The sequence below is a fragment of the Elephas maximus genome, chromosome 25 (assembly GCF_024166365.1).
Source record: "Elephas maximus indicus isolate mEleMax1 chromosome 25, mEleMax1 primary haplotype, whole genome shotgun sequence".
Lineage (NCBI taxonomy): Eukaryota > Metazoa > Chordata > Mammalia > Proboscidea > Elephantidae > Elephas > Elephas maximus.
The window spans coordinates 41485160-41505789 of record NC_064843.1 but is presented as its reverse complement, the minus strand read 5'-3'; the positions used below and the strand labels follow the sequence as shown (position 1 = coordinate 41505789).

Here is a 20630-nt window from a genome sequence, read left to right as displayed (position 1 = left end):
CAGAGCAGGAGAAAAGTGTGGTGCGGAACTCAAACTTATGTAAAAGCACCAGACTCGATGGTCTGACTGAGACTGGAAATACCCCAGAAGACGTGGCCCCCAGGCTCTCTGTTAACCCAGATCTGGAACCATTCCTGAAGCCAACTCTTCAGACGAAGCTTAGACTGGACCATAAAACATAAAATGATACTTGTGAAGAGCATGCTTCTTAGTTCAGGTAGATATATGAGACTAAATGGGAAGCTCTTCTCTGGAGGCAAGATAAGGAGGCAGAAAGGGACAGGAGCTTGCTGAATGGATGTGGGAAACCTGAGGTGGAAAGGGGGAGTGTGCCGTCACATTACAGGGATTGAAACTAGGGTCATATAACAATATGTGTATAAAGTTTTGTATGAGAAATTAACTTGAGCTGTAAACTTTGATTTAAAGCACACAAAAAAAAGAACACCAAAAGAAAGGCACACGCTCAGCATTTCTCAAGCCAAAAGAACTGAAGAAAAAATTCAAGCCTGAAGTTGCAATTTTGAAGGATTCTATGGACAAAATATTGAATGACCCAGGAAGCATCGAAAGAAGATGGACGGAATACACAGAATCACTTTATCAAAAAGAACTGGTGGATGTCAGGAAAGGTGTGTGTCAGGGTTGTATCCTTTCGCCATACTTACTCAATCTGTATGCTGAGCAAATAATCCCAGGAGCTGCACTATACAAAGAAGAGTGTGGCATCAAGATTGCAGGAAGACTCATTAACAATTTGCGTTATACAGATGACACAACCTTGTTTACTGAAAGTGAAGAGGACTTGAAGTACTTACTGACGAAGATCAAAGAATACAGCCTTCAGTATGAACTACACCTCAACATAAAACAAAAATCCTCACAGCTGGACCATTAAGCAACATCATGATAAACAGAGAAAGGACTGAAGTTGTCAAGGATTTCATTTTATTTGGATCCATAATCAACATCCGTGGAAGCAGCAGTCAAGAAATCAAACTACACACTGCACTGGGCAAACGTGCTGCAAAAAACCTCTTTCAAGCGCTAAAAAGCAAAGACATCAGTTTAAGGACTAAGGTGAGCCTGACTCAAGCCATGGTGTTTTCAATCACCTCATATGCATGCGAAAGCTGGACAATGAATAAGGAAGATCGAAGAACTGACACCTTTGAATTACGGTGTTAGCAAAGAATATTGAATATACTATGGGCTACCAAAAGAATGAACAAATCTGTCTTATAAGTACAGCCAGAATATTCCTTAGAAACGAGGATGGCGAGGCTTCATCTCCCGTACTTTGGACATGTTATCAGGAGCGACCATTTCTGGAGAAGGACATCATGGTTGGTAAAGCAGATGGTTAGCGAAATAGAGGAAGACCCTAAATGAGATGGACTGACACAGTGGCTGCCACAATGGGCTCAAGCATAACAAAGATTATGAGGGTGGCACACAACCGAGCAGCATTTTGTTCTGTTGTACATAGGGTTGCTGTGAGTTGGAACCGACTCGACAGCACCCAACTACAACAACAAGACAAGGAAAAAGCCAAGGTCTGTTTTAACCACTTCTATTCAACACTGGACTGGAGGTTCTAGGCAGTGCAATCAGGCAAAAAAGGCATTCATAATGGAAAGCAAGACGCAAAACTATCACAGTCAAGATGATCATGTCTGCAGGAAATCCAATGGAATCCACAAACAAGATTAGAACTAATAAGTGAGTTAGCAAGGTTGCGGGATACAAGGTCAATATGTACAAGTCAACTGTATTTCTAGCAATGAACAAATGGAAATTGAAATAAAAAAATTGTAATAGCATAAAAAATATGAAATAAGGATAAATTTGGATCACAGGCCTAATTTTAAAACCTAAAATTCTAAAACTTACAGAAAAAAACACAAGAGAAAATCCTTGTGACCTTAAATCAGTAAAAAAAAATTTTAAATAACACACTAGAAGCGCAATCTACAAAAGTAAAGTATATAAATTGGTCTTCATCAAGACTAAAAACATTTACTCTTTGAAAGGCACTGTTAAGAGAATAAAAAGACAAGCCCCAGGCTGGGAGAGAATCTTGCAAAGCCTGTATTCAATGAAGAATTGGTATCCAAATATATAAAGATCTTTGAAAACTCAACAATAAGAAGATAAACTCAGTAAAATAATGGGCAAAAGATGTGAACAGACATTTCATTAAAGACATATGGAAGCCAAAGGAACACGTGAAAGAATGCTGCAAATCATGAGTCATTAGGGAAATGCAAAGTAAATCACAAGATACCATTATACACCCACTGGAATGGCTAAGAGTAAAAAGATCATATCAAGTGTTGTTGAGGATATGGTGAAACTGGAACCCTCACAAACTGATGGTGGAAGTATGAAATGGTACAATCAGGGCTTCAAAGAGGTTATTTTCAGTTCCACGCCCTGTTGAGAATCTGCATTTCGACCCCAGATATACTGAATCCGAATCCACGTTAACAAGATTCCCAGGTGATTTTTATGCATACGCAAGAATCACCTGAAGATCTTGTTAAACTTTAACAAGATCGTGTTAAAATGTAGATTTGAGCTCTTGGTGAGAACTTGCGTTTTGAACTGAGGTCAACTGAATGAGAATCTAAATTTTAACAAGGCAGATTCTGATTCAGGACCTATTGGTTCGAAATGCAAACTCTCAGCAGGGAGTCAAACTGAAAATAACTGGTTCAAAGCCCTGGGTATAACCACTTTGTTTGGCAGTTTCTTAAAAAGTTAAACACACCTACTATGCAATCCAGCCATTCCACTCTTCAGTATTTATCCAAGAGAACAGGAAATGTATGCCCATACAAAAACTTGCACATGAATGTTCCTAGATGCCTTATTGGTAATAGCTATAAACTGGAAACAACCTAAGTGTCCGTCAAAAGATGAACAGATAAGCAAATTTTTGTATATTCATATAACAGAAAACTTATCAGCAATAAAAAGGAATACTATTCATATACACAACATGGATGAATCTCAAAATTATTATGCTGAATAGAAGAAGCCAAAGAGAGCACATACTACCTGATTTTATTTATACGAAACAACAGAAAATGAAAACTAATACATTATTTACACAGTACGCGAAAACACATCAGTGGTTGCCTGGGGACAGAGGAGCAGGCAGGAGGAAGAGGGATGATGGAAGGCGTGAGGAGGGGACAGAGGAGCAGGCAGGATGAAGAGCGATGATGGAAGGTGTAAGGAGGGGACAGAGAAGCAGGCAGGATGCAGAGGGATGACGGAAGGCGTAAGGAGGGGACAGAGGAGCAGGCAGGATGCAGAGGGATGATGGAAGGCGTGAGGAGGGGACAGAGGAGCAGGCAGGATGCAGAGGCATGATGGAAGGCGTGAGGAAACTTCAGGGAACGATGACATGTTCACGCCCCCCTGACTGTGGTGACAGTGTCACTGGTATATGCGTATGTCAAAACGTAGTAAGTTTTCCACTTTAAATATGTACAGTTTATGTCAATTATAGGGCTGTTTACAAATTACAGGAGCAACCAATGATACAAAAATACAATAAAAAGAATATACAATATATACAATAAAAAGAGAAAAAAGCCAAAGGACAGTTCTTTGATAAATTAACAAAACGGATAAAAAGAAGACACAATTTAATATTATGGATGAAAATTAGAAATAACTAGAGATATATGTAAAAACAGTATTATGAACAACTAAAGGCACATAATTGTGAAAAATTTAAAAGAAATGGACAAAAAATAGAACTTATTAAATAACTCAGGAAGATATAAAAACTTGTATAGTCCTATTAGAGAAGCTGAACCAGAACTTAAAGATTTTCCACAAAGAAAACATTGGGCCCAGATAGTATTACAGGTGAGATAAAAAGAGGGAACAATTCCCAACTCCTTCTAGGAGGAGAGCAAAACCTGACACTAAAATCGGATAAAAAAATTACAAGGAAATTACAGTCCAATTTCCATTCAATAATACAGATTCAAAAATCCTCAACAAAGTATTAGCAAACTGAAGCCCGTATACGAAACAAGATAATAAATCATGATCAATTTCAGTATATGCAAGGTGTGCAAGGATGCTTTACTTAAAAAACATATATATACATTATATATCTGTGTGTTTGTGTGTACATATATATAATTCACCCACATTTAAAAAAAAAAAAAAAGACCATACAATCATTTCAACAGATGCAAAAAAAGCACTGGATAAAAACATATGAATTCATCATTTTTTAACCACCTAATGAGGAATTAGAAGTAAACTTCCTTAACCTGATAAAAATACTTATTATTAAAAACAGCACCACCACCACCACTACGCATTCATCATATTTAACATGGAAACACTGAAAACATTCCCTTTAAAATCAGGAATAAGACAAGGCCATCCACTACCACATCTATTCAGCATTGTTTTAGAGGCTCTAGCCATTGCAACAAGGAGCCCTGGTGGTACAATAGTTAAGAACTCGGCTGCTAACAGAAAGGTCAGCAGTTTGAACCCACAGCCACTCCAAGGGAGAAAAGACCTGGTGATCTGCTCCTGTAAAGATTACAGCCTAGGAAACCCTACCCTGCCACAAAGGGTCACTATGAGTTGGAACTGACAACAGCCATTGCAACAAGAAAAAAGAAATCAGAATTACAAAAATTGCAAAGAACTACTATCTGCAGACTATATGATCATTTACATAGAAAATTCATAAGAATCTACAGGCAAATTATTAGAAACAACAGAAGTTTGTCGAGGTGGCTAAATATAGGACTTTCATATCTTAGCAAAAATAGCCACTGATTTGCACACAAGGAAAGGTCTGTTTTCTCTGTTTGTCAGGTTAAGAGAGAACTAATCATGTGTAAACACTGATAAGAAAGAATTAGACAGGAAGGTACGTAAGAAAGTTAGGAAGAAAACCAAAAAATCCATTGCTGTCTAGTTGATTGCAACTCACAGTGACCCCAAAGGACAGAGTAAAACTGCCCCCACAGGGTTTCCAATTCTGTAAATCTTTTCGGAAGCAGACTGCCACACCTTTCTCCCGTGGAGCAGCTGGTGGGTTAGAACTGTTGACTTTTCGGTTAGCAGCCAAGAGCTTAACCACTGCACCACCAAGGCTCCTTAAGGCAGGAAGAGGGAGGAGAAATGGTAGGAAAGCAAGGGAGCTCCAATCTGACATCCTGAAGATTTGTGAAGAATGCAACAAAGTCAAAGGCTAAGAGAGGGAGAGATAGTAGGATAAAGTTTAAGAAGTGGTAAGGCTAAGATTGCTGCTGCAGAAAATGGCAGGAAATGCTGGCAATGGGCAGCCCTAAGGGCCCAGGTGAGATGAGACCCATTTTTCCAGAATTCTTCTCTGAAAAAAATGCTCTAAGCAGTCAGGGTTTGGAGAACATACAAAATTAAGGTTTTGCTGAGTGAATGTGACAGAACTATAAGCAATGTAATTGAGTACTGGCATGAGAATGGCTAAATCGCTGAACCACAGAGTCTAGCCCTGACAGGAAAGGAAGGTAGGTAGGTATCAGAGACGGTTAGAGAAAACGAAGGATTTAAGTGACAAAACTTAGATGATGTTGGAGAATATTTTATACTGAAAATAGTAGAGTAGGAAAGCTGGAAGGCTCCAAGAGACTAAATTCACCAGAACTGTTTGGAATCTATTGTTGGAATTTATTGTAAGTGCTTGGGAAAAAAAATCAATATAGTTGACTCTATAGCTATAGTTGCCCTGAGATGTATGGATCTCAAGACCAGCAAAATGCAAATCCTTTACTATCCCCTGATTATGCCACAACCAGCTTGCTAAATATTCCTTCAGAGTTCCATGTTCATTTTCCTCTACGTAAGGCAAAACTAGAAACAACTATTAAGTGCTAATTATCCTCTTTGAAGAAGTTAATCATGAGTAGGTTATCTGATGCATTCATCAACCTCCTATTCAATGGACCAGACAGATATCATTTATAGATGAATTTTATATGTAGATAATTTAGATATGAACACTTATTACAATCTGGCCTAATAATTTGGCGAAACACAGGCTAGAGAAGTCATTTTATCTATTAGATACTGAAGGCATTAACTATCATGGGTGTGAAATCAATCAATACTGAAATCCCTTTCATCTGAAGGACTGTTCATACACTCTGTCTGCAAAGAGTTGCTGCTGACCTGAACATAGCATGGTGTGGACTCTACGAAAGAGTACATGAGACAGTCATGGGGCGGGGGGTGGGTTAATTCTTTCACAATGCCTGTGGAGAGTCTGGCAGTGATGAAAGGCTAGAAAAATCATGAAAGGCCCTTTTATAATCAGTGTGAATGTAGTGCATAGAAGCAAAGTCAGATGACCTACTTAGAGCTGTGCTTTTACTGATGAGAATTAATTCTCATTCCAGATTAGTCTCTTTCTAGAAAATGAAAACTTTACATAACGGTTGAGAAAATTAAGATACGGGGAGCATAACTGTACTAAGTACCTATCTTTCCCTCTCAAATATCAGCTCAAATCATAAGATCTATGGCTGAAGACAGAAATATAATTCACAGAGGCTCTGAGAGGTATGATCTTGTTTACCTCTGTGTGACAATGTGTTCTCTGACTGTTGCTGGGCTCTGAGGAAATTTAAATTCTATAGCCCATCAATCAGACCAGAAGTTTAAGCTAGTAATGTATTGTCATGTAGCCTTCACACAGTAATTGCTCCTGCCCGGAAGATTCTGCCCTCATCAGCCAGGCCTCAGTTCAAAATCTGCCCCAGTTAGTTATGGCAAGACCATTCTCACCCCTACCCCACTCTAGGTATTCATGACCACAGCAGTCTATTTACTGCTTTCACAGAACTTAATGTACTAATTGCATATATGTTTACATGTCTATTATAATCAGGACTCTATGCTCTATGTCTGCTCTGTTCACAAGACCTACTCAGCACCCACCAAAGTGCCCCTCAATAACAGGTGATCCATGGAGTGGGCCATGAGAAAAATGTGTCAGAGACACCTGCCTCTTAGAATTTACCTTGCTAGGGGAATATGTCCTATTTCTACAATGGACTGTAATTCAGGGAAGCTGAATTACCCAAAGAACCTTCCTATAGACCTCCATTTTCCTAGCAGTTCTTTTCCTTTTCTTCTTATATTGTATTGATTTTGAACCTAACTTTAAAAACATCTATTGGGCTTTGGGGAAACCCTGGTGGTGTAGTGGTTAAGTGCTACGGCTGCTAACCAAAGGGTCGGCAGTTCAAATCCACCAGGCGCTCCCTGGAAACTCTGTGGGGCAGTTCTACTCTGTCCTATAGTGTCACTATGAGTCGGAATCGACTCAATGGCACTGGGTTTGGTTTTTTTATTGGGCTTTGGATTCATCAGAGAACAATTTTGTAGATCTTTTTTAAATTCCTAACCCAGATAGGGATAGGAAGCACACAGGGTAAAAAATTCAAAAGGTACAAAAGAAAACAGAGTAAAAAGTAAATGTTCCTCCACCTCTGGACAACCAGGTACCCAACTCTCCTCCTATGAAGCAACCACTTATCATTTCCAGAGAGACTTTACAGGTATATCAGCAAGTAACACATTTCCTTTTCTCTTCCCACATGTATGGTAATATGCCATACACATTATTAAAACATCTTGCCTTTTTCTTTTTGGGCTCATTTAAAAAAAAAAAAAAAACCATTGCCATCAAGTTGATTCCGACTCACAGCAACCCTACAGGACAGAGAAGAACTGCACCCCCAGTTTCCAAGCAGTGCCTGGTGGATTCGAACTGCCGACCTTTTGATTAAGCAGCTGTAGTACTTAACCACTATGCCACCAGGGTTTCCTTTTTGTCATTTAATATGTGTCTTAAAGATCTTTCCATCCCTGGTATGCAAAAGACTGCCTCTTTCTTTAAAAATTATATTCCACTGTATGGATGTGGCGCAACTTATTTCTGTCCTCTACTGACAAATATTTAAATAGATTCTCATCCTTTGCACAATGTTGCAATAAAATAGGTCATTTCACATCTGTACATGTATATCTGTAGAATAAATTCATGATCGTAGACTTCCTGATAAAAGTATATCAGCATTTGTTATTTTAACTTGCAAAATCCTCCAAAAAGGATGTACCAATTTACACTTGCGTCAGCTTCATGAGAGTACCTGCTTCCCTGTGTCCTTGCCAACACAACATGTTAAACTTAATCTCTATCAACTGTGAAAATGGTCCCTCAGGAGTGTTAAGTTTTCTCACAGATCTTGCACATTTCCTGAAAAGTTTATTTCTATCTTTTGTTTCTTCTATTCTCTCTTTTAATTAGTTGTGCATACTGCAACCACATTTCTGAACTGGTAAAACACCATGGTGCCTTGTTTGGGTCAAGGGCCCCAAGGGCTGCACCCTAATAACAGTGAACTGAAGTCATCCTGCCTTTGTAGGAACTGTAACCAAACCAAAAAACCAAACCCACTGCTGTCAAGTTGATTCCAACTCATGGCGAGCCTACACGACAGAGAAGAACAGCCCCATAGGGTTTCCAAGGAGCACGTGGCAGATTCGAACGGCCAACCTCTTGGTTAGCAGCTGTTGCACTTAATCACTACGCCACCAGGGTTTCTGCAGGAACTATAGTGCGACTTAAAAAACCATCTCAAATCTCTGAAACTGGATTAAAATTCTAGACCCTGGATCCCAGATCCCAGGCACCTACAAGAAGCAAATGTGAATCCTCTCTGGAAAAAGATATCACCCTAGTCTCCAATTATTTCTACAAACAATATTTAATGTACAGTGTTCACTCCATGAGGAGGCATGACAAAATGAGGCTCTGCAATACAATGAATTACTTAACATGGCCCTTCTAGCCATGGTGTTTGTGACACACACATAATTAGTGGGACTGCGCAAATAAGGTATAAGAAGCCTGTGATGGCTGGGGTTATGAGTCGACTTGGCTGGGCCACGGTTGTCCTGTTCATGATCAAATGACCTCCCCAGAGGCCTGCTGTCTGACCTGCTGATTCTGGGATTCACTGGCCTCCACAGCCTCTTGGGCCAGCGGCCTATCATGTGGCCTGATTTATCAGCTTTCACAGCCTTGTGAGCCAGCAGCCTGTGGTATGAACTGTCGGTTTGGGTTCGTCAGCTCCTACCCGCCACATGGGTTGGGAGAAGCCTACACCTGACCCACGAATTTGGGACTTGCTAGCCTCCACCCTCCCCAACTGCATGGGCCATTTTCCTTGTACAGTTCGTGAGTTTTGTGAGATGTTGCAGCGAATTAAGGAACCCAAAGAACAGAGAGAGAGTGCTGAGGTGAGAGGGAGTAGTTGAGCATTGACTACTCAAAAGTTTGTGGTAAGCTGATTCAAAAAAAGAAAGAGAGAGATCGCAATATAAGCATACTGTCTAGAATTACGGAGATCATCACAAAACAGTTTCAAAAATAAAGCAGAGTGGAACGGGGAGCTGGAGAACACGTTTATTCTGTTTTTTTTTTTTTTTTTGTAGTATTTTCATTGTCAACGGTGTGTGTAAACTATAATAAATATTAAAAATTTAAGAGCACACTCCCAAAGGACTAATGGGCCACATCTACCATGGCCTCCACCAGTCTGAGACCAGAAGAACTAGATGATGCCCAGCTACCACCAATGACTGCCCTGACAGGGCACACAACAGAGAGTCCTGGTGAGAATGGGAGAAAAGTATGGAACGGAACTCAAATTCACGTAAAAAGACCAGACTTAATGGTCTGACAGAGACTGGAGAAACCCCTGAAACTATGGCCCTTAGATGCACTGTTAAGCCAGAACTGAAGCCATTCCCGAAACCCACTCTTCAGACAAAGATTAGACAGAAGTATAAAACAAAAGATAATACATGTGAGGCATATGCTTCTTAGTTCAATCAGACACCCGAGACGAAATGGGCGGCTCGTGCCCGGAGGCAGGATGAGAAGGCGGGAAGGGACAGGAATCAGTTGAATGGACACAGGGAATCCGGGGTGGAAATGAGGAATGTGTTGTCACATTGTGGGGACTGCAACTAATGTCCAATATGTGCAAAAATTTCTGTATAAGAGATGAACTTGAGCTGTAAAGTTTAACCTAAAGCACAATTTGAAAAAAAAAAAAAAAAGCACAGTCCCATTAGGATGGCTAGGATTCCAGAACATCCACTTATATTCGGATGCAGGCCACACACCCAAGGAAACTCCCTTTCAACTGACTGGCTCCTCACAGCAGATCCCATCATGGGGGTGATCACATATAAACACTGAGGATCATGCCCCAGCCAAGCTGACATACAATCTTAACCATCACAGGCAGTATCTACTTAAACTAAACATACATATCTCCAAAGTACCAGGAATACTACTCCTAGGCATTTACATCCTTGAGAAATATGTCTACACAAACGCTTCCATATGAATGTGCACAGCAGCTTTAATTATAATAGCCAAAAAATGGAAATACCCAATGCCCCAAAATAGGTAAACAGATAAATTGTAATGTATTCATACAATGGAATTCTACTCAGAGATACAAAGAGGCTACCAATACATGCAACGTTGATGGATGTCATAGATATAATGGACGGTGTCACAGACAGAATCAAAGAAGCCAGGCACAAAAAAAGTGTGTGTGTTCAATTTAAAAAAGGGTATGTGCTCAATTACCAGGCAAAACTAATCTACGATGATAGAAGTCAGATTAGTAGTTCCTCAGCAGGAGGTGGGAGGTACGACTGGAAGGAGTTATAAGGAAGCCTCCTTCAGAACTGAAGAGGTGTTATGTCTTCATCCTGATCTTACACGACTGTATACATACATAAGACTACATCAACCTGCAATACTTGAGATCTATGCCTTTTACAGTATGTACGCTGTATCACAAAAAAAGACTTAAAGATCTGGAGGAGTTCACATTTAACTGTTCATAATGCTTAATGCTTACTCCCCAGAACTGAGAGAAAGAGTGAAGAGGAATATGTCCCTCTTTTACACTTTAAAAAAAAAAAAACTGCAAAAATCAAGCCATCATGTTTCATAATTAAAAAAAAATGGACTGTTCTGGAAAAAAAAAGTTATATAAAATGTAATACAGAAGGGTAAAAGAGTAAAACCACTATTTCAAATCTTCCTGTTGTCTGTATTTTTTTTCTAGTAGTGAAGTTTTGATAAACTGCCTATTTACGACCTTTGCCTATTTTTCTATTATGCTGGTCACCTTCCTCATAAATAAATACGTGTATGTTCTACATACACTGAGGACACTAACATCTTATTAAGTGTTGCTTTTTTTTTTTTTTAATAGTTTGTCTTTTAAATCTGCTAATAATATAGATTCTCCATTTGGTCATTTTTGTTTTTTACTTGATCATTCTTTTCCTTTATTATTTCTAGCTGGTGGTAACACTTGTAGGAACATCTTCTACACTCTAATATTTGGACATATTTTTATCTTTTTCCATTCATGCAAATTAATATTTTTTTCAAAAACACAGCTTAAATGAATATATATTTCCACATGATTCCCTTAGCAAAGACTTCTGGAAGGAAAACTGTAGAGCCATGGGATATAAATATTTTTAAGGCTTTTGACTGTGTGTATATGTGCATGTGTGCATATGTGCATGTGTGCATATCACCAATTTGCTGCCCAGGAATATGAGAAAATAAAATATTTTTAGACCATACCAGCATGGGTTATTCTCAAGTGAAAATAGTATCCCGGCATTTTGATTATCATGTCTTTGATTATTAATGAAGCAACAATTTTTAAAAAACATTTATTAACCATCTGTATGGTCTCTTGTCAACTGTCTCTTAATGTCTATTACTCCCTTATCTACAGCATGGTGTCTCAACCTCAGCATTACTGACATATTGTGACAGATAATGCTTCGCTGTAGAGGGCTGTCCTATGAATTGCAGGATGTCTAGCAGCACCCTTGGCCTTTACCCACTAGATGCCAGCCAGTAGCACCCTCCTCAGTTGTGACAACCACAAGTGTCTCCAGATATTGCTGAATGTCCCCTAAGGGGCAAAATCATCCCCTGGTTGAGGACTACTGGTCTATAGGGTCTTGTGTACTTTTGTTATTAATTTTAAGAGCTCTAAATTGCAACCCTTTGTCATATAGTTGTTATAAATATTTTCCCCAGTACATTATGCCTCATAGTATCCCTTATACATTAAGAATAAGAACAACAGCAGTAAAAAAAAAAATCCAGAAATTAAAAGAGACCTCCATAAATGGATTAGGAGACTTAATATTGTTAGGATGTCAATACTACCAAAAATGATCAATGGATTCAACACAATCCCTACCAAAACTCCAATAGCCTTTTTTGCAGAAATGGAAAAGCCAATCCTTAAATTCATCTGGAACTGCAAAGGACCTCAAATAACCAGGACAATATTAAAAAAAAAAAAAAAAAAGAACAAAGTTACAGAATTCACACTTTCTGATGTCAAAATGTACTACAAAGCTACAGGAATCAAAACAGTAGTACTGGTATTAGGATATACACATAAATCAATGGAATAGAGCTCAGAGACCACAAATAAATCCACAGATCTATGGTCAACTGATTTAACAGAGTGCCAAGTCCATTCATTCAACGGGAAAAAAACAGTCATCTTGCTACCCAACATTTTGCATTTACAGTTGAAAAAAATTTACTATCCAACTATTTTGCCCATTAACAAGGACCCAAGGAAAGAGGAGGAGAGGGGCAAGGTCTGTGAGACGGAGCAAGGCTGCAACGGCCGCTGGCAGTTCATATTACCCGGGTTGGGCGGAGGAGCTGGGCAAGGCCTATCGGCAGTGTGGGCCCGCAAACAGCACACCAGAGGCTGGGGCGGGGGTGGGGGGGGGACTGTTGGTGCGTGAGAAGGCAGTGGGAGCCAGGGCCAGGGCCAGGGATTGGGTGGGGGATTCGGGGAAGTCTCTGCCTTTCTGCCTCCTCCACAGCCTTGGCTAAGCCCAGGTGGCTGGGCCTCACCTGCCTGTAGGCTCAGGAGCTGCCCACTGCCGGGACTCTGGGGCCCACGGAAAGGCGATGCCCAGCATCTCCACAGACGCCTGGAGCTCAGCCAGGTGATGGTGTGCCCTCTGCTGCTCCAGAGTGGGGGGGAAGGGGAATGATGATGAGCAACTGGGTGACACCTGGTGCTGAAGATGGGGTGCGGGCCTGACTCTTGCGTAAGGCCAATTTTCACATAACAATCTGGTCTTTGGAACGTAACCACGTCAATAAGTGAGGAGAGGGTGTACTGCATTCTTTGAATTTCTCAGTGCATCAGTTCTTCAGCAAGGATGCATATCAGGGTCACCTGTGCTCTCCCCACAGAGCAAGGCACCACAGCAAGGCATAGACTTTGGCCTTTTCTGTTTGTTTTTTAAGTGCTTCTGATTCATGACCAGGTTGAGAACCACTGTCTTAACAGATGATCAGTATGGTTTTAATCATTCTTATATCTCAGAAATAAAATGGAGATGGAAAGGATCTGATTTTAGCTTCGTTTTGTGAGGACACTAACCTGGCTGACAAAGTCTCCTTGCAGTTCTGGTTTTATTTCCCTTACCTTAGTTATTTGAACTGCATCATCCATCAACACTCACTGGAATTCCATAAATACCTTTTTCTAGTTGTGCCACCTACAACCGAAACAAAAGAACCTTTAAAAAGGATAAAAGTTCTATTTAAACACCATGCATGGACTGTTCCCAGGGAAAGGAGTACATTCTAACAAGATGTCGCATAGAGCATGTGCTTAAGACTCCAGGCGCCATACTACAAAACTCACTCAACCTTCAACAGTCAGTTCGGATCACTGAAAAGCCCATAAGAACTGAATATGATGAGAGAGAAAGTCTTTCCAGTGGGGGCAGGACAGAGTATTCATCCCTCATCCCAGAACTTGGACTATTCCACTACAGGACTGTGTACCATCAGGTCGGTGCCTCTCAATCAGAGGAGATTTTGCCCCCCAGGGGACATCTGGCAGTGTCTGAAGACATTTTTTATTGTCACGAACTGGGGAGGGGAGTGTCAGGCGGTAAACGCCAGGGATGCTGCTACACATCTTTCAGATCACAGGGCAGCGCCCCGCAACAAATTATCCGGCCCAAAATGTTAACAGTGCAGAGATTGAAAAACTCTGTATTAGTGTAATACCAAAACCCCCAAACCAAAGCCACTGCCGTGAGTCATTCCGACTCATAGCGACTCCTTAGAACAGAGTTGAACTGCCTCATAGGGTTTCATAGGGAGCTCCTGGTGGATTCGAACTGCTGACTTTTTGGTTATCAGCTGTAGGCCTTAACCATGACGCCACCAGGGAGTGTTAGTAATAGGGAACTATAAAAGGGTCTTTGGTAAATTTTTTAATATACAGACGTTTTTGAGTTGCAGCTTTGAGGTCAGCTAGTTTCTGCTTGGAAACTCCAGCCCCCGTAACACTGCAGCTTTGCGGTCAGCTAGGTCCTGCTTAGAAACCTCTGCCCCCAACTGGTTGAGACTGGATGCCTGACGCCTGTGCAGTCACCGAAGACACTCTTAACTGACCCGGGAACCCAAAACCCTCTATGCGGAACCAAAGGCAGCCGGAAAGGAACCAATAAAGTAGAACTCCAGACCATCCGGAGTGATTAGAAAAGCGAGTGGTCAGTGCACGCGGACATCCGGGTCCCAATGACTAAGCACCTGGAACTCCCAGGAAGGGCATGGGAGGAGAATTCCCCGAAAGGGAGGGAAAAGCTTTGCTGCGGCACCAGCCGGCCTCAGAAAAACCCATCCGCACTTGCTTTTGTGGAGACAGTGCTTTGAGAACTTTCTCCGCGTCTCATCCTGTCACAAGTAATAAACCTTTGCTTTCAACAAAAGCTCGAGTCTATCGGCTTGACGCACGCCAAGCAGCAACCCCCCTGCGTTCGGTAACAAATTCTGGCTACTCAGATAGGACGCTCTTAGGGCCTCCCTGCTTGGTGCCAGGTGGCCCCACAAGTTACTCTTACCTAGTCCTTCGACGGCAGAGTGGCCGCCTGGACCTTCCCTCGGCGCTCCGGGAGACTGGGCAGCCCTCCTCGCGACGGCGCAGCCGCACCGATGACTGCTTTCAGTTTTGCTCGTTGAAAATTCTGGTCAGGATCGCGCGCTTCCGGTTCTCGGAAGTCCTGCCAAGAGTCTTCCCATCGGGCTATTAGACATCCTCGCCGCGTGATTGGAGGATTGAAAACCCGAATAACGGGATAGGGACTGGTCTGTCAGGTTTTGGTTGGTCGCCCATCAGGTTATCTGTCTTGTTGTGTCAGGTTCTGTGTTTCGTTTTATGTTAATAAAATTGAAGGGTTTAGAAAGAGTCCACATCTGGATGCAAGTATCCTGTCTGAGTGGCCAGATGAGATTCTGACCAACTCTCAAACTTGGGCCAATGAATTACAGTACTTAGACAGGTTCTGCATGAGCACAATTAGGTGTTCCGGGATTGCCATTCTTTGCAATGTTATCCATAATTTGTTATGGATAACACAGTGGTATGCCTTTGCATAGTCAATAAAACACAGGTAAACATCTTTCTGATAGTCTCTGCTTTCAGTCAAGATCCACCTGACACCAGCAATGATAGCCCTTGTTCCATGTCGTCTTCTGAATCCACCTTGAATTTCTCACATTTCCCTGTTGATGTACTACTGCAACGGCTTTTAAATTATCTTTAGAAAAACTTTACTTACGTGTGATATTAATGATATTGTTAAATAATTTCTGCATTCGCTTGGATCACTTTTCTTTGGAATGGGCATAAATATGGATCTCTTCCAGTTGGTTGGCCAGGCAGTTGCTTCCAAATTTCTTGGCATAGATGAGTGAGCACTTCCAGCACTGCATCCGTTTGTTGAAACATGTCAGCTGATATTCCATCAATTCCTGAAGGCTTGTTTTTTGCCAATGCCTTCAGTACAGCTTGGGCTTCTTTCTTCAATACCATCAGTTCTTGATTATATGCTGCCTCCTGAAATGGCTGAATGGTGACCAATTCTTTTTGGTACAGTGATACTGTATTCCTTTCCCCTTCTTTTGATGCTTCCTGCGTCATTCAATATTTTGCCCAAAGACTCCTTCAATATTGCAACCCGAGGCTTGAATTTTTCTTCAGTTCTTTCAGTTTGAGAAATGCAGAGCATGTTCCTCCCTTTTGGTTTTCTAACTCCAGGTCTTTGCACATTTCATTATAATACTTTTCTCTGTCTTCTCAAGCCACCCTTTGATATCTTCTGTTCAGCTTTTATGTCATCATTTCTTCCATTAGCTTTAGCTACTCTAAGTTCGAGAGCAAGTTTCAGAGTTTCTTCTGACATCCATTTTGGTCTTTTCTTTTTTTCCTGTCTTTTTAGTAACCTTTTGCCTTCTTCATGGATGATGTCCTTGATGTCACTCCACAACGTGCCTGGTCTTCAGTAATCAGTGTTCAATGCATCAAATCTATTCTTGAGGTGGTCTCTAAATTCAGGTGGGATGTACTCAAGGTAGTACTTTGGCTCTTGTGGACTTGTTTTAATTTTCTTTAGCTTCAACTTGAACTTACATATGAATAATTGCTCATATGCAAGAGCTGATTAAAATACATCAAAAAGCAGCAATTCAACAGCGATCAGCATCATAATAACAGGAATAAAAAAAAATTTTTTTTTGAATAGCTACCCTTTATTAAGTGCTTGTTATGTATCAGGCACTGTCAAACTGTATTATGTACATTATTTAATGTTATCTTCAAAACAAGCACAGGGAATAGATGCGTCCTTTTGAAGACTACAGATGAAGAAACTGTAGCACAGGGCAGTAAAATATCTTATCCACAGCCAAAGAGATGGTAGCTGGCAAGGTTGAGACTCAAACCTAGGGATATCTGATCCCCAAATCTATTCTCTCACCCTGTGGCTGAAAAGTGACTAATGACCAAGGTACCTGAACAGCCACATGAAGACAAGGGCTTCCTCCAGAAGGAGCTGAATGGAAAGTTTCAAAGCCCTGTTTGAAATATATCATAATAGTCACATAGTTACAAAAATTCTATGTATAATGGGATGCATACAGCCAGTGAGACTGTATAAATTTGGAAAAGACAATCTTTAATACAGCAGAGCCCCCTATGCCAATGATGGAAAACAAAACCTTGTAGCAAATTAGAGAGAAATTGCCATGGTTTCATTTTCTACTGTTAATCGAGTCACTGCCAGGAAGTTTCATGCTTCCTATAACAACCACTGATCTTGCTACTCTCCAAGTTTCTGCCTTTTTGTTTCCTCAGGAAGCATACAGGAAAACCAGGCTCCTAATCTCTTTTTAAAAGAGGAGCTGCCATTTAAAAATAGAAATTAATAAATATGTAAAAAGTCATTTTATACTTTGGCTGATGCCCAATAGTTCTGTATATTAAACTCAATCCTAAAGCACACAATCCTATCTTTTTTACCTACCAATACAGAAGCCTGGAAAAGCCACAAACTCTCCAGCTACAAAAATCTAGAAACACTAGATAACTACTAACGTCTTTTTAAAAGCTTAGCTAAGTTCTCAAGAAAGCAAGGAAAAGTGCCAGTGGCCTGAAACAAACAATGAACCAAAGCCAGAGCTGGAAGTATGAGCTGATTTCTGTACTGGCCTCACGGGCATTTGTTGAAACATCTCAGTGACCAAGGGAGGTGGGGGAAGGAAGCAAGAAGCAGAAGAAAAGTAGAAAGGGCTCCTGAGAAAGGTGAGGAGTTGGATCCAAGACTCCTCTTGAGTTGTTGCCCTGAAAGGGTTATGCTCTCAATGAAAATAGACTAGAAAAAATCTACTTGCAAGAACAAGGAGACCAGAAAGCTTGTCTGCCTCAGTTTGAGCTGTGGGTAAGAGAAAAGACTTCCCTTGAAAATTTGAAACCACAGATATATGCTTCATATGGATCTGAGGTCTAAATTTACTATATTATATGATCCAGGAACCTACGGATGGGAATTAGCAGAACTGTCCCAAGCCAGTGGTCCCTGGACATTTGGCAGAAACAAAAGCAAAACCACTGTGGAAAGACATTCAACACAAAATGCACAGGGTTCAGAAACTAGAAAAGTCCCAAAAAGACTATAAAATAAATGTGTTCAACAATGATTAAAGAGATAAAAGCATCAAAACCATAAGAAACAAAAAAAAAGGAGGCAGAACAATGAAATGAAACTTCTAGAAATAAAAAATAGTCTCTGAAATGTAAAACCCTATAGGTGTGTAGGGAAACCCTGGTGCATAGGGGTTAAGAGTTCAGCTAACCAAAAGGTTGGCAGTTCGATTCCACCAGGCACTCCTTGGAAATCCCATGGGGCGGTTCTACTCTGTTCTATAGGGTAGCTATGAGTTGGAATCAACTCAATGGCAATGGGAATAGATGTGTAGAGAAAACCCGGCAGAAGAGAGAATTAAAAAACTGGAAAATATATCTGAAGAATTTACACAAGATGTTGCACAGGGAAATAAACACATTCCTGATCTCAAAAAATAAGTGCAGAACTAAAACTTATAAATGGTTGAGTTCAGAAGGTAAGGCCACTTTGCACACTCATTCTCTATAATCCAAACAATTTCCTTTCAGCAAAATAGGAATTACAGGGAAGCTTTGTCAACCTGATAAAGGGCACCTATGAAAAAGTTAATGTTCCCTCCCTAAAACTGGGAATAAAGCTAGGATATTTTTACTCTCACCACTTTCACTCAACATTATATTGAAGAATCCTAGTAAGTCCATTAACGCAAGTGTCTTAGTCATCTAGTGCTGCTATAACAGAAGTACCACAACTGGATGGCTTTAACAAAGAGAAGTTTATTCTCTCTCAGTCCAGCAGGCTACAAGTCCAAATTCAGGGCGTTAGCTCCAGGGGAAGGCTTTCTCGCTCTGTCAGCTCTGGAGGAAGATCCTTGTGATGCATCAGTCTTCCCAAAGGACGAGCTCTGCTCCCGGCACCACTTTCTTGGTGGCATGAGGTTCCCATGTCTCTCTGCTCTCTTTTATATCTCAAAAGAGATTGGCTTAAGACACTACCTAGAGTCTTGTAGACCTCATCAGTATATCTGGCGATAATCCATCTTATTATATCATACTGATGGGATTTACAACATATAGGGAAATCACATCAGAAGAGAAAATGGTACACAATTATACAATCATACAAGGGAATCATGACCTAGCCAAGTTGACAGATATTTTGGGGGGACACAATTCAATCCACAACAGCAAGAAAAAGGAAAGGCATCTAGATTGAAAAATAGTAAAGCTGCCTTTATTTGCAAGAACATAGTCTTATAGATAGAAAAGCTTAAGAAATCTACAAAAAAGCTACTAGAACTAATAAGTAAGTTTATCACACAGTAGCATGATACAAAGTCAGTATAAAATAAATATTAATTTTATATCTCTTTATATTACCCAGTAAACAGTTGAGAACTGAATTTTTAAAAAATACCATTTATTCCAGTTCCAGTTGCCACTGGGTCAATTCCAACTCATGGTGACCCCAGGTGTGTCAAAGCAGAACTGTGCTCCAAAGGGTTTTCAATGGTTTATTTTTGGGAAATAGATCACCAGGCCTTTTTTCTGAGACACCTGAGTGCCGGCCATCTGGTGAGCAGCCAAGCGAGTTAACCATTTGCACCTCCCAGGGACTCCCAATATAACTATAAGGTATTAGTTATGCTTCTATCCTGGATTTCTGGAATGCCTTATCTATTCAGGGAAACAAAGACTTTCGTATCAATAACATATTTATTGTTCAAAGACCTATAAACTAGGGCAAGGTGGTAGCTTAGGTGAAGTGTGCGTGAAACAGTATGTCTATGTTTATTTTACACGGCATTCACACATCAGGTTTTACGCAACCCAGCTGTCTCTGAGTCAGTTTCGACTCATGACGACCCCATGTGTGTCAGAGTAGAACTGCTCCATAGAGTTTTCAGTGGCTGATTTTCTGGAAGTAGACCACAACCAAGCCCTTCTTCCAAGGTGCCAAACTTCCAATCTTTTGGCTAGCAGCTGAGCATATTAACTCTTTGCACCACCCAGGAACTCCTACTAGGACGGTTATAATAATAATCTAAAAAACAAAATAACAAGTGTTGGCAAGAATGTGGAAAAATGTCAACACTCATACATTGCTACTGGGAATGTAAAATAGTGCAGTCACTGTAGAAAACGGAGTGGCGATTCCTCAAAAAGTTAAACACAGAATTACTATATGACTCAGAACCACTCCTAGATACATACCCGAAAGAACTAAAAACAGGTATTCAAACAAAAACTTGTACACAAATGTTCATAGCAGGATTATTCACAATAGCCCAGGAGTGGAAACAACCTGAATGTCCATCTCTCCATCAACTAATGAATGGATAAACAAAATGTGGTATATCCATACAATGGAATATATTCAGCCATAAAAAGGAATAAAGTACTAATACATGCCACAACATGGATGAACCTTGAAAACATTACGCTAAGTCAAAGAAGCCAGACATAATAAATCACATATTGTATGATTCCATTTATATGATATATCAAGAACAGGTAAAT

General features: G+C 40.5%; 1 protein-coding gene across 5 annotated transcripts in view; it reads right to left on the bottom strand.

Moving 5' to 3' along the window:
- PTPRA (protein tyrosine phosphatase receptor type A) overlaps nucleotides 1–20630 on the bottom strand; it is a 146461-nt gene that overhangs the window by 89437 nt on the left and 36394 nt on the right. For 3 of the 5 annotated variants that reach the window (XM_049869514.1, XM_049869515.1, XM_049869518.1), the window contains exon 2: nucleotides 13620–13692. The exons of the other annotated variants lie outside the window; for them this stretch is intronic. In XM_049869514.1, the coding sequence (XP_049725471.1) occupies nucleotides 13620–13646 (27 nt within the window). In that variant the 5' untranslated portion in view covers nucleotides 13647–13692. The remainder of the gene's footprint in view (nucleotides 1–13619; nucleotides 13693–20630) is intronic. 5 annotated transcript variants of the gene reach the window in all.